Source organism: Orcinus orca, chromosome 16 (genome assembly GCF_937001465.1).
Source record: "Orcinus orca chromosome 16, mOrcOrc1.1, whole genome shotgun sequence".
In the NCBI taxonomy this organism is placed as follows: domain Eukaryota; kingdom Metazoa; phylum Chordata; class Mammalia; order Artiodactyla; family Delphinidae; genus Orcinus; species Orcinus orca.
The window spans coordinates 53,366,254-53,381,420 of NC_064574.1; the positions used below are offsets into that span (position 1 = coordinate 53,366,254).

The 15,167-nt window shown below is 47.2% G+C and overlaps 1 protein-coding gene across 9 annotated transcripts in view; it reads right to left on the reverse strand.

The window, feature by feature from the left end:
- ANKS3 (ankyrin repeat and sterile alpha motif domain containing 3) overlaps positions 1-15,143 on the reverse strand; it is a 30,089-nt gene extending 14,946 nt beyond the window's left edge. For 2 of the 9 annotated variants that reach the window (XM_033428890.2, XM_033428889.2), the window contains exons 1-5: positions 14,968-15,138; positions 9,767-9,977; positions 7,398-7,596; positions 7,082-7,203; positions 5,793-5,874 (exon numbers count right to left, since the gene is read on the reverse strand). In XM_033428890.2, the coding sequence (XP_033284781.1) occupies positions 5,793-5,874; positions 7,082-7,203; positions 7,398-7,596; positions 9,767-9,936 (573 nt within the window). In that variant the 5' untranslated portion in view covers positions 9,937-9,977; positions 14,968-15,138. The other 7 variants (XM_033428888.2, XM_049699541.1, XM_033428897.2 and 4 more) reach the window with 7 other exon arrangements.
- Positions 15,144-15,167: the final 24 nt, after the last annotated feature.

Here is a 15,167-nt window from a genome sequence, read left to right on the forward strand (position 1 = left end):
TCTTAACCACTAGACTGCCAGGGAAGTCCCTGAAGGATTTTAACTAATATCTTTTTTTTTTTTTTTGCAGTACGCGGGCCTCTCACTGTTGTGGCCTCTCCCGTTGCGGAGCACAGGCTCCAGATGCGCAGGCTTAGCGACCATGGCTCACAGGCCCAGCCGCTCCGCGGCATGTGAGATCTTCCCGGACTGGGGCACGAACCCGTGTCCCCTGCATCAGCAGGCGGACTCTCTACCACTGCGCCACCAGGGAAGCCCCACTAATATCTATTTTTAAGCCTGGAAGACTTCAACTTCAGATTATACTAAAGGGAAAAAAGAGTAGTAACACTATTCCTTAGTGAGGAAGAAAACACAACTGACAACAAGAAGGCTCCAAAGGAGAGGGAAGAAAATATTAGAATTTCCATCAATTTATTTATCCTTTAATTTTTTTTGTTTTTCTATTTTATAATGTACATAATATGTAACTAGAGAAGAACATGATGGAAGTTCATTTTAACTGACAGGAAGGTGGGATCACAAAGGTGAGAGGCCGTGAACCAGTGTGATGGCGGGGGGGCACTCCCCATGTGGAGGCCATGGCACCCTCAGCTCCCTCCTAGGAGAGGCCCAGCCCACCCTACATGGTCCTACCGGAAGGAGGGACATAGGGTACAAGGGAAGTGGCTGCAGCCCCTTCCTCCCCTGGCAAAGAGCATGGGGTGCCCGGCCTCCAAGTGTGGAGCCTGGCTAAGGTCAGGGGACTAGGTGGGCTCACCCATGACTGAGCAGGAGGAAATTTGCAGGGAATGAGGAGCATCCACACAGGGCCAGCCAGACGGCCACCCTAGCAAAGGAATGACCTGGCCCATCAGCCAAAAAGCAACCACCAGAACTGACCAGCCCCTTCCACTCCTGATTAGTGCACTGGGGGAGGCTCACTGTTGATTTCCTGAGTTTGATAACTGTATGTGATAATGAAAGAGAAAATTCTTGTTTTAGGAAAAACATACTAAAGTATTTAGGAGGGGGACTTCCCTGGTGGCAAAGTGGTTAAGAATCCACCTGCCCATGCAGGGGACATGGGTTAGATCCCTGGTCCCAGGAAGATCCCACATGCCGTGGAGCAGCTAAGCCCGTGTGCCACAACTACTGAGTCTGTGCTCTAGAGCATGCGAGCCACAACTACTGAGCCCACGTGCCACAACTACTGAAGCCTGGGCGCCTAGAGCCCATGCTCCGCAACAAGAGACGCCACCACAATGAGAAGCCCCACTTGCCACAACTAGAGAAAATCCGTGTGCAGCAACAAAGACCCAATGCAGCCAAAAAATAAAGAAAAAGAAAAAAAAGAAAATGGTTTAAAAAAAAAAAAAAGTATTTAGGAGGAAAAGGGCATTATGTCAGCAACTTACTTTCAAATGGTTCCAAAAAAGATAATAGGTATATAGACTGATAAAGAAAATGAAGTGAAATGCTAACATTTGGGGAATTCAGTGAAGGTACGCAAATTCTCTGTACTATTTTATAACATTTCTTTAAGTCTGAAATTGTTTCAAAGTTTAAAATTTAGAAATTTTTCCAAAATAAATCCAATACAATTTGTTTTCCCTACATACGAGTCGCCGACATACAATCTCAGACCCAGCCGGAGAGTAAAGGCACCAAGTGAGGGTGTAATCTGCACAGCACATAAATGATCAAAAGTCTGATTCTCTAACACGTTTTCCTTTTAAAAAATTATAACAGTAACTGTCCCTTATGGTCTCCACTTCTACCTTATTTAAGATCAGGCTCTAAGCTCAGAGGCAGAAGTTATGCTTTTCACAGCCAGGGCTCCCTGCCCCGCATCAATGCCTGTCCCTTTGCTACGTCTTAAGGAGGCCTAGTTCGTGTGAGTGGAACTACCTTCAAAGAATAATTATGTTCAGAAAAGGAAGCGCAGATGGCAAATAGATATATGAAAAGATGCTCAACCTCACGAGAAATCAGGGAAAGGCAAAAATCAACAGGAGACCACTCAGCTGATAGCAGGTACCAAGGGTTTTGAGGGGACAGGAGACACAAGCTATGAAACGCTGTCAGAGGTGTGCAAACTGGGACACCTACGGGGGGAAGCAAGGTACACTCTCTAGTGAAGATGCACCCAGCCTACACACCCAAAATTCTGCTTTGAAGAACATATCCTGATCTCCTAAAGAAATCCCTTCACATGTGCGCAAGAGGACAGGTAGAAAATGCTAACTGCAGCACTGATAGGAATAGCAAGGTGGACATGACTTAGGGGTCCACTGACAAGGGAATGGAAAATATACTGTATTCATACATTCAATAAATACAGAGCTGATAAAATGAGTGAACCCCGTCTACATGTAACACACTGTGTTAAATGACACAGTCATTATATAAATATATAACATATAAATAAATATATTATTTATATAAATCTTTAAAATATATAAATAAGTCTACATGCTGCTTAAGGACACACAGCATGTGATGAGAGTATAAAGTCAGGGACAGGAAAGGTACAGACCAACATCTGGATAGTGGTTACCCCTGGATTCATGTGGATTAGTTGTATTAATATTATCTCTGTACTACTTTGAATGTTTAAACTACTTCATAATTTTTTTTATAAATTTATTATTTTTATTTATTTATTTTTGGTTGTGTTGGTCTTCGTTGCTGCACGTGGGCTTTCTCTAGTTGCGGCGATCAGGGGCTACTCTTCATTGCAGTGCGCGGGCTTCTCATTGCAGTGGCTTCTCTCGTTGTGGAGCAGGGGTTCTAGGCACGTGGGCTTCAGTAGTTGCAGCACGTGGGCTCAGTAGTTGTAGCTCATGGGCTCTAGAGCACAGGCTCAGTAGTTGTGGCGCACGGGCTTAGTTGCTCCGTGGCATGTGGGATCTTCCCGGACCAGGGATTGAACCTTTGTCCGCTGCATTGGCAGGCAGATTCTCAAACACTGCGCCACCAGGGAAACCCCAACTTCATAATTTAAGAGTCATAATGCTTATTGCTGTAGACACCGTTCAAGTTGGTACAACTTGCTCTTTGGATAGCTATTTGGCAACATCCACGTTATGGCTGTACTTAGGCTACATCCAAAACTTCTACCTTTAGTACCGAACTGTAGAGATGTGGTCGCACAAGTGTGTGGAGAAGTATGTGTGCAGATATCCCGCACAGCACTGTGCATGATGGCAAATACAACTTGATTCTATCTGCAGACCACTGTTAGAGAAACTGATTCATCCCTACAAGGGAGTGCTATGCTGCCATACAAGAGAGAAAAGAGCTTTATATCTACTGATATAGAACAATCCAGGATAGACAAGTTTAAAAAAAAAAACCACAGGATTTCCCTGATGGCACAGTGGTTAAGAATCCACCTGCCAATGCAGGGGACGCAGGTTCACTCCCTGGTCAGGGAACTAAGATCCCACATGCCACGGGGCAACTAAGCCCACGTGCCGCAACTACTAGCCTGTGAGCCACAACTACTGAGCCTGTGTGCCACAACTAGAGAGCCCTCACACCACAGCTACTGAGCCCATGAACTCTGGAGCCCATGTGCCACAACTAGAGAGAAGCCCACGTGCCACAACTAAGACCCAACACAGCCATAAATAAATAAATAAATATGACAATTCATAAAAGAAATACAAATGGTCAATAAATATGTTTTAAAATGTTCACTCTCACTAATAAGTACAAACCAAAACAAGATGCCACTTTTCTCCTACCAAACTGGCAAAACTTTACGATGGTAACATCTAGGGCTGGTGAGGATGTGAGAAAATGGGCATCGTCATGTATTACTGGTGGGAAGGACAAGAGAGACATCTGTTTAGTGGGAATTTGTTAGAACTTACTAAATATTTCCCCCGTTGAACTTTTTAAACAACTTTATTAAGATATAATTCTTCTACCATGCAATTCATCCACTTACAGTTTACACTTCAATAGTGGACAACCACCACCACAATTTCAGAACATTTTCATCACCCTGAAAAGAAATCTTGTACCTCCTCCCAGCCCTAGGCAACCACTAATCTACTGGTCTCCACAGATACGCTTATTCTGAACATTTCATACAAAAGGAATAATACAATATTCAGCCTTTGTATCTGGCTTCTCTCACCTAGCATATTTTCAAAGTCTATTCAGGTTGTAGCACGGGGAAGTACTTCACTCCTTCTTATGGCCAATTAATATTCCATTGTATGCATGTAACAATTTTATTTATCCACTTATGGACATTTGGGCTCTTTTCACCATTTGACTATTACAAACAATACTGTTATGGACATTTATGTACAGGATTTTGCCTGGACCTGTTTTCAGTTCTCTTGGGTATATACCTAGGAGTGGTATATATCCAAGTGCTGGGTCATATGGTAACTCTATGCTTAACTGTTTGAGGAACTACCAGAATGTTTTCCAAAGAGGCTGCATCATTTTTCATTTACAGCAGTGTATGAGGGTTCCAATTTCTCCACGTCATTACCATCTCTTGTTATTGTCTTTTTTTTATTATATTATTATTTTCCTGGTTGTTTTGATTTGCCATTTTCCCTGATGACTAATGGTGTCAAGCATTTTTCCATGTGCTTATTGGCCATTTGTGTATCTTCTTTAGAGATGTATCTTTTCAGGTCCTTTGTCCATCTTTTTATTGTCTTTTAATTTAACTGCCCTGTTTTTTTTCTTAAATTAATTAATTTATTTATTTTTGGCTGCTTTGGGTCTTCATTGCCACGTATCGGCTTTCTCTAGTTGCAAAGAGTGGGGGCTACTCTTCGTTGCGGTGCACATGCTTCTCACCGCGGTGGCTTCTCTTGTTGCGGAGCACGGGCTCTAGGCACGTGGGTTTCAGTAGTTGTGGCACGTGCACTCAGTAATTGTGGCTCGCAGGCTCTAGAGCGCAGGCTCAGTAGTTGTGGTGCACGGGTTTAGTTGCTCCATGGCATGTGGGACCTTCCCAGACCAGGGCTCAAACCAGTGTCCCCTGCGTTGGCAGGCAGATTCTTATTAACCACTGCACCATCAGGGAAGCCCTAATTGCCTTTTTATTAGGACCTATTAAGTTCAAAATGTGAGCACCAGCAATCCCTCTTGTAGAAATACAGCATACAGAAATAACTGCATGCGTGCTAAAGCTGTGTGTGCCAAGCACTGCTTACAATTGCAAAATGTTAGAAACCTAAATTTCTACTAATAAGGAACTGACTGAACTAACTATGGCATGGATACTGCATGGAATACCATACAAAGGTAAGATGTCTATGGCATATTATTTTTTAGAAGCTGCAGATCAAATACACAGTAGAATCCCACTTTGTTCAAAACAAAAAGCCATGTGTTCGCAGGTGTCTACAGACATACTTTCTCAGCAGAGGAAAATCCTGGGTCTCTTTAACAACCAACTGGGCATCTTGTGGGGGAACAGGGGGCGGGTGGAAAAGGTAGGAAGATCTTTGCCTCCTTATTCTATATAAATTTTTTAAGTGATGGGATGATGAGTGCTATTTACTGTTTTAAAAATTTTTCCATACTTTTCAAATAATACTATTTTTAAAATTATTACAGGAATAGGTGTCTATAGTTGCTTACCACTGTACCCCTAATGCCTAAGCACCACTCAGCACTTGGCATCAACAGATACTCAATGAAAATGTGTTGAATAAACAGATGAAGAGCAGTTATTTCTGTGTAGGAGAAAGTTCTGTTACAGTTTATTCCTCAGTGATACGATGCCTCACTTGCTGTGACTAAATTATAAGCTAATAAACAGGGTCACTTACATGATTCAGAAAATACTGCACGATTATTTCATGGCCAGCAGCAGCCGCTTCCATCAAAGGAGTGAATCCATATACGGGCTCCCTGCAAGATCGAGACTGCAGTCAGATGATGAGCAGAGGAAGCTCTGGGGGGCAGAAGCTTGCCTGCTGCAGACAAAACCTCAGTGACGCAAAGTCACCCATCCCTAAGCCTAGAGGGCTCCCTGAACGGGGAGAGATGAGAAAGTGAGTATCAACACATCAGTCCCGTGGTTTCTACCCCAGGTCTAGTCTTTTGTTCCTAAGACAATCTGTTTCCCATCTTCACTCCTTCTTAGCTGTTTCCCCCCCTGCTATGGCCTGAATCTCTACTTAATCACAGCAAAAAGTAGCTGTTGCCCTTCACTGCTCACAGACAGCTAGCACCTCCTCTCCACCTATCCAGATATCCTACATTTTGAGATCAACATTCTCTAGGAACCCTTCCAGGAGCTCCAGGACTAACCATCTCCTGCCCTCACTACACCTAATGCTTGCTTACGGCTAACTCAGTGCCCTCTTCAGAGTGCCACCCCCACCAAGCCCTCACTGGTTTCACCTGGGCTAGAAGACAGGAAGCAAGCTAACCACTGGTTTTCATCCGTTCGAAGACACACACTTTGCACATTTTAGCATCGCTGAAGTCAGAATGTCAGTAAATGAAATGCATTTTAATTAGGAGCATTTTTTTTCTTTCTTAATGGCCTGTAAACCTACAGTGTGTTACAACGGCTGACACCAGCCAGGGTGTGCAGTGTCAGGTGAATGCTGGGTTGAAAGAGGATTATCATGGTGACATGCTTTAGACAACAACCCTACTTCCAGCTTATATTTAAAACTCATGACTGTTTTCAAAGTATTACCTCACCTGATACATACAGAAGGCAAGAAAGCTAAAGGGATTTAGCATTTAATGCATGTCAATTCAGTGCCACACACTATATTAGGCACCTGTTATATGACAGAACATGTAATTCTTCCAACAGTTCTATGACATGGGCATTGCCATCCTGTTTTCAGATAAAGGAAATAAGGCACAGAGAACTTAAAATGTTGCACACAATGCCACCTGACAGATGCATGAGAAAGCTAGGACGATCCCCATGCCTCCACGCCTCGGCAGGACTGTCCCCTCCGTCCCTTTGTCTTGAGCCTGTCAAACCAAGGCAGGGGCTCCCTGCACCCCAGCCTCTAGCTGCCTCGCCAGTTGCCCTACTCAGAGTCAGACATGACCACCTCCCTCCTGCGGCCACTTAAGACCTCGTAATCACCTCACATTGGCGTTCGCTCCACTGTCCAAAAGGAACTTGACCATCTGCTGGTGCCCAGCACTGGTGCAATGGAAGAGGGCAGTCCAGCCTTGAATGTCCTTCATTTCTAGCTCAGCACCTTGCTTCAAGAAAACACAGAATGCTCATTAAGGCCGCGTCTCCTCTGCGCAGGGTGGGCGCCCTCCAAGCCATCACGCTGAAAGAATCGAAGTGATTACCCGAGCACACGCACGCTACAGGGGCCTGCAGTGGTTCACGTCTCTGCAGAGCGGCCGGGGGCCCCTCAGGTTTCTGGCCTGAGGCCCTCGTAGCTCACCTGGAGGAGGAAATAGGCGATGCTCTCGTTGCCACAGCTGGAAGCCAGCATCAGCGGAGTCTGCCCTTCCGGGGTCGGCACATTCACACTCACCCCCGCCTCGAGCAGCAGGTGCACGATGGTATCGTGTCCAATGTAGGAGGCATACATCAGCGGGGTCCAGCCACCACCATTCTTCTTATTCAAATCTAACTCTCTCCTAAACAAACGCAAGACATGCTAGACACGCCAGCCATCTCATAGGTGGGGTTTACCAAAGCCGGTGGCCAGGCCAGGCCAAGAGAAAGAGCAGGAAGTGCTGACAGGAAGCAGAGTCATATGCCACCCTGGACATCACTGGCGGGGAGGGGGGGGAGTGACTACACTTGCCGGACAACTGCCTTTGCAAACTCCCTCAAGTTTGCCTCCCTCCTCTGATTTTTCATTCTCATCTGCACCCTCCTCCTACCCTAAGGCCAGCAATTCTCTTTTTTGCTACCACCAGCTACATAGATGGTTCTCAACCACGGGAGATTTTGCCCCCAGGGGACAGTTGCCAAAGTCTGGAGACATTTTTGGTTGTCACAACTGGAGAGGGAAAAGCTACTGGCATCCAGTGGCCAGGGATGCTGCTCAACATCTTACAGTGCACAGGACGCCCCTCACAACAAAGAATGAGCTGGCCCAGGTTGTCAGTAGTGCCGAGGCCGAGAAACGCTGACCTGGAGCCTTGACTACCTCCCGCCAACAGACCAGTCTGCTAGTCCAGAACTGAGGGGAGAGGAAAGAGGAGGGGACTCAGACAGTGGACAATTTCTCCTTTGTCGTCCCACCCTACAGAAACATTCCTGGAAAAATCTGTGACCAAAGAATCCTGTCTTTCTCACTGATTTTCATTACAATTCTGGAAAAGCGTTTCCCACAGGAAAAACAATGCAGGCTTCCCAACCCAGAGTTTGGGGTCGGGGGATGGAAGTAAGACCCACTTCCAGGAGCATCCTGCCTGTTTCACGCCCCAGTCTTTCCTCCTCCACAATCCTTGCCTCCAGTGGAGGTACCAAGTGACAGTCGACCCACGCAGTTCGTGCCTCTCCTAGATACACACACTAAGCTACACCAGACAATTAGTTTCCATTCACCAGCACGTTTTACTGACCCTGGCTTTGGACCCAGGCAGCCATTTCCCAGGTCCTGATCCCAGGAATGCAGGGGTAGCCACTAGCCGGGAGAGCCACCTGGAGACCAGCCCATTCTCACCACACGCCGTCCCACATGGACAGGGAGGCGCCCCCACCACCACCCCTTAGCAGAGCGGCCCTGGGGCTCTGGCAACCCCCTTCAGCCGAATCCTCCCTTCTGACCCCTCCAAATCCCCCTCGGGTCCCCAGTGTGTTTACTGTGCACCAGCCTCCATCTCAGCAGGTGTCACAACCCCAATCAGAACACAAACACTTCCTAGAGCTGTTCTGGACTGTTCATTTTAACAGCACACCCGAAGGCTTAAAGGCTGTGAATGTTAAAGGAGCAGAACTACAGGTGGGGTCGTGGTGACCCTGTCGGGGGATGTGCTGCCTGCACACCTGCCCGGTACAGAAGTACCAACTGGCCAGATGCTCATAAGTGATGGCTACGACCTGGGAGCCAGAAACGGGGCTTCCACGAGGCTCTGCTGTAACTCCCCAAGCTGGAACTGGAAAAGGCCCAGGTAGGTATGGACATAGGTTGTTTCTCTAAGTTATCAATGAGATGATAACAGTGAGCACAAAGTATGGCGGACAAAGTGGGAAGAGATGAGAAGATGGATCCCTTTCTAAAAATTACACTGAGTATCAAACCGTACTTCAAACAAGAAGGCGCTAATAAGCAGTGCTGTTTAGGGGGACCTAATATGCACGTAAGATCAGTGAAAACAGCATGTGGGCAGTGAGTAAGGTGCAATCCTCCAGGTGGGGATAACCCCACCTCCTCCTCTATGGCAGAAGCTAAAGGGGAGAGGGCGGCAGGAGGGATTAAAATGAAGCTTCTGGGGAAAGAAGGCCATAGGGCATTGCTTTCAATCTTTATTTTTGTTTTGTTTGAGCATTTCTGCAATTAGTGAAAACCATAAAATTACTCTGGTTAAAGTAAGCCTGAAATGAACAATTTCTAAGCCTATGAAAAAAGTTTAAGCTGCCTTTTTCTTCCTCAGAATCAAAACTGCCTTCCTTATTGGCGTCCAGCATAAATCATCCCTGACAACAGCCCAAGAGAAGCAGCAGTTGATCCACCCAAGGATTAAATGTCTACAGCTGTGGGCAAGGCCCCCGCTAGCTCCCTGATGGCTCCACCTGAGAGCTGAACCATGGAGCTCAAAAATCCAAGAGGAAGGAACATTTTCCAAGATCTCTTACCGCTGCACACATTCCTTCACCACTTCATACTGGCCAATGGAAGCAGCTGTGTGAAGATCCAAGGGGACGGCTAGCTCCTCCCGGCTGACCTGCGCACCCAGCCCATGCCACATGGACAAGCTGCGGTTCAGCAGCTCCGGCTCACTGGCTTCATCGCTGAGCTCCGACATCGCTATGGAGGGAGGCACTGAGGTCGTTAGGTCCTTCCTTCCTGGTAGCGACACAGAGTGAAACGGCATGGTCACACTCCTGCCCACAGCAGGCGGCTAAGTCACTGCCCTGACAGACTGCTGCCCAATGTACCCAACTCCGGGGACTGACCAGACAACTTCCTTTCAATAAATATCGTATGCGGGAATTCCCTGGTGGTCCAGTGGTTAAGTTTCCACGCTCCCAATGCAGGGGACCTGGGTTCGATCCCTGGTCAGAGATCTAAGATCCCACAAGCCCTGCAGTGCAGCCAAAAAGAAAAAAAAATTGTATGGTTCGGGCAGCTCCATCATGCTAGTACTGGTGAGCCTGTCACTAGACAGAAAAAGAGGAGCACATATTGTGTCATAAACTGTGGCATATATTTTCCTTTATGACCCCCAGGCCCCACATTCTAGAAAGGGAAATCAAGGAGCCTGACAACCTCTTGGATGGGAAGCAGAGAAATGGTAATTAGGTCAGTGCACCAAATCAACTCTCAGATGTGGTGAAAAAGAACTCTGGGGCTTCCCGGGTGGCGCAGTGGTTGAGAGTCCACCTGCCAATGTGGGGGACACAGGCTCGATCCCTGGTCTGGGAGAATCCCGCATGCCGCGGAGCAACTGAGCCCGTGAACCTGCGCTCTGGAGCCCGTGGGGCACAACTGCTGGGCCTGTGTGCCACAGCTGCTGAGGCCCATGTGCCTGGAGCCCGTGCTCCGCAGCAGGAAGGGGGGGCTCCGCCACGGTGGGAGACCCGTACACTGCGGCAGGGAGTGGGCCCCGCTCACCGCAGCTAGAAGGGGCCCGCATGCAGCGGGGAAGACCCAACGCAGCCAAAAATAAATACATAAAATTAAAAAAAATAAAGAGCCCTGGACTTGGAATTAGATCAAAATTTAGCTCTGCTACTTAGCATCTCCAACCCCTAGTTCCTTACTGTTTAATGGGGACATGATATTTCCAAGGACTGCGGTTAAAAACACATGGCAGAATGGACAAACAGTGGCACGTCCACACAGTGGAACACTACTCAGCCATAAGCAGAAGAAATAAACAGGTGATACACACAACACATGAACGAATCTCAAACGCATTATGCCAAGTGTGAGCCAGACTCAAAACACTGCCTACTGTATGATTCCATTTACAGGACTTTCTAGAAAAGATAAAACTAAAGGGGGGACTTCCCTGGCGGTCCAGTGGTTAGGACTCCATGCTTCCAATGCAGGGGGCGCGGGTTCGATCCCTGGTAGGGGAACTAAGATCCCACATGCCATGAGGCGTGGTCAAAATAAGTAAATAAATAAACAATACAAGTGCATGAGTTAAAAAAAAATTTTTTAATAAAAAAAGGATAAAACTAAAGGAGGATAGATCAGTGGTAATAAGGGTTAGGAGTGGGGGTCCCACAAAGGGACTGCAAGAGGGAATTTGGGGACGACAGACTTGTTCTGTTTTTTGGGTTTTTTTTTTTTTTGCAGTACGCGGGCCTCTCACTGTCGTGGCCTCTCCCGTTGTGGAGCGCAGGCTCTGGACGCGCAGGCCCAGCGGCCATGGCCCATGGGCCCAGCCGCTCCGCGGCACGTGGGATCTTCCCGGACCGGGGCACGAACCCGTGTCCCCTGCATCGGCAGGCGGACTCTCAACCACTGCGCCACCAGGGAAGCCCCTGTTCTGTATCTTGATTGATGGACATATGACTCTATACATTTATCAAAACTCATAAACCTGAACACCAAAATGAGTAAATTTACTGTATATAAATTTTAAAAACAAATTTTGAAACAAACGGAAAGAAAGCCCCAACACAGAAACCAGGATGTGACCAGTGCTAACTGACTAGGAATCTACCTATGCATCCCTTGAATGTGGGAGAGACTAGGGGGAATGGGATAGACTGGTTAATTTGTTGGGTGACACTTTCCCCAAGATGGGACAACAGCAGGATGAAGAGCCCTTCATTCTAGGAATCCTAACCCATCAAGCCCAAGTCATCAGCTTCCTAGCAGAACCCTTAGTTCTGGAGTGACAATTGTCTCCTGTTCTACTCTGGGGGGAAAGAACAAAGACCAAGGTGTAGAAAAGCAAGAGAAGGAGAAAACAAAGAAAACCACTTCATGTTCAGATGGCCTAAAGGTACCACAGCGGTTCACAGATGCCATTAGCACATCCACCTCTACTAACAAATGCTTCCAAGCATGAGATACAGCCAAGATGGCCAAACAACAAACAAGCCACCAATCTGGGGGACAAAGAATCTGTCGGCCCCTGGCCAGAGTAAGTGTAACAAAGTTCAGGGCAAAGCCCTGCTTCCTGGAACCACCTGTCCACACTGGCAGGGCCTGAGAACAATCAGCTCTCTCAATTTTCAGGTGGGAACCCCCAAGCTGAACAGTCCAGGCCACAGAGCCTGGATAAGAATTCAAATAAGCTGACTGTCAGTTCAGCACTCCTTTCAATACACCCCTCAAGCCTTCTTTGGGTGTGTTTCTTCTACTCCAAATGCCTCTTCCAGGGTGGGACCCATGTTCTCTCTCCTTTTATTGGAGGCTCACCTGTCTGACACCTTCCAGAACGCTGAGCGGCAATCAGAATCAGACCCCCACTCCAGAAGCCCATGGAGGGAGAACTCGGATGCCAAGAGACCATAAAGCTATTGGGTTGGCCAAAATGTTCGTTTGGTTTTTTTCCATAAGATGGCTCTAGTAGCACTTAGTTGTCTTTAACTTCATTTGAAACAATTTTGTTAGACTGTATTGTGACAGCTGTCATATCAGCGTGCATTTAAAAAAAACTTTATCAGGCTTCCCTGGTGGTGCAGTGGTTGAGAGCCCGCCTGCCAATGCAGGGGACACGGGTTCGTGCCCTGGTGCGGGAGGATCCCACATGCCACGGAGCGGCTGGGCCCGTGAGCCATGGCCGCTGAGCCTGCGCGTCCAGAGCCTGTGCTCCGCAATGGAAGAGGCCACAGCGGTGAGAGGCCCGCGTACCGCAAAAAAAAAAAACACAAAACTTATCAAAATAGGTGAATTTTTGTGTAGCCATTTTAACAATGAAGATGGAAGACAAAAAAGCAACATTTTCAGCATGCTTTATTATTTCAAGAAAGGTAAAAACACAACTGAAACGTTGCAGTGTATGGAAAAGGTGCTGTGACTGATCAAACATGTCAAAAATGGTTTGAGAAGTTCCGTGCTGGAGATTTCTCACTGGATGATGCTCCAAGGTCAGGTAGACCAGTTGAAGTTGATGGTGATCAAATCGAGACATTAACTGAGAATCATCAACATTATACCACGTGGGAGATAGCCGACATACTCAAAATATCCAAATCAAGCACTGAAAATCATTTGCACCAGCTTGGTTATGTTAATTGCTTTGATGTTCCACGTAAGTTAAGCGAATAAAACCTTCTTGACTGTATTTCCACACGTGATTCTCTACTTAAACATAACTAAAACGTTCCATTTTTAAAACAAATTGTGGGGACTTCCCTGGTGGTCCAGTGGTTGAGAATCTGCCTTCCAATGCAGGAGATGCAGGTTCCATCCCTGATCGGGGAACTAAGATCCCACATGCCGCACAGGGCAACGAAGCCCGTGCACCACAACTGAAGAGCCCACATGATGCAACTACAGAGTCCACGTGCCACAGTGAAAGATCCCACACGCCGCAACTAAGACCTGATGCAGCCAAAAATAAATAAACATTTTTACAAAATAAAAAAAATAAAATAAAACAAATTGTGACAGGCGATGAAAACTGGACACTGTACAATAATGTGGAATGGAAGAGATCGTGGGGCAAGCGAAATGAACCACCACCAACCACACCAAAGGCCGATATTCATCCAAAGAAGGTGATGTTGTGTATATGGTGGGATTGGAAGGGAGTCCTCTATTTGATCTCCTTCTGGAAAACCAAACGATTAATTCCTACAAGCTCTGCTCCCAATTAGACCAACTAAAAGCAGCACTCTATGAAAAGCGTCTAGAATCAGTCAACAGAAAACGCATAATCTTCTATCAGGATACCACATGACCATGTGTTTCTTTGATGACCAGGCAAAAACTGTTACAGCTTGGCTAGGAAGTTCTGATTCATCCACCATATTCACCAGACATCGCATCTTCAGATCTCTATTTATTTCAGTCTTTACAAAATTCTCATACTGGGAAAAAAATTTCAATTCCCTGTAAGACTAAAAGGCATCTGGAACAGTTCTTTGCTCAAAAGATTAAAAGTTTTGGGAAGATGGAATTATGAAGCTACCTGAAAAATGGCAGAAAGTAGTAGAACGAAACACTGAATACGTTGTTCAATAAAGTTCTTGGTGAAAATGAAAAATGTGTCTTTTACTTTTACTTAAAACCCGAAAGAACGTTTTGGCCAACCCAATACTATTACTTCCTTTATCACCCTGCCGCGTGCCAGATGCTCTACGATGATGGGGTACTCCTTACGAACAAAATTGTATTCACACATACATCACGTATACTTGTAGAAAATCTTCTGCATATCGCTTCCAGGATTTATTTCCAGGAAGTAGCACTAGGAACGCAACCCTTTGATTTTCCTTTTACCTTTGTGTTCTGTCCATTCTGTAAAATGCTAAGTATTCGTTACTTTTAAAGCAAAACAAAAAACAAAAAAATTAACAACAATAACAAAAAAATGACGTTGCTGCTGACCGTGGCGTCCACAGGGAGGAGGTCTGTGAAAGCCGGAGGGCACCGCGTCCCGCACCGGGTCGTGGGCCTTCCGCTGGCCCCGGGTATCCCAACCTCATTCTCAGGCCCTTGGGAGGGTAACCTAGGGAACTACCCAAGCACTGACACCTCCTCCCAGTAACCCTACACCGCACGTGGCTTTATCGTCCCCGCTCCCCAGCGGCAAAGCGGATGCTCGGAGTCATAAACTCAAGCGGCGAGCCAGCGGCACTGCTCTGACGCCCCGAGAGTGCGCAGCAGGTGAGGACACCAGGCGGGGCAGGGCCGCCGCGGAGCCTACCTGCGCTGGACCTCGGGCCGCGGGCAGCCCTGGGGCTGCCGCTGCCGCTGCCGCCGCCGCCGCCGCCGCCGCCGCAGCCGTCTACCCCTGCCCACTTTCCGCCGCGCTCCCTCAGCTGCGCCCGTCCGGGGTCCCTCCACGCCGGCCGCCGCCACAGCGCGCGGACCCAGCGGCCCCGCTCCCGCCCCGGAAGTGGTTGC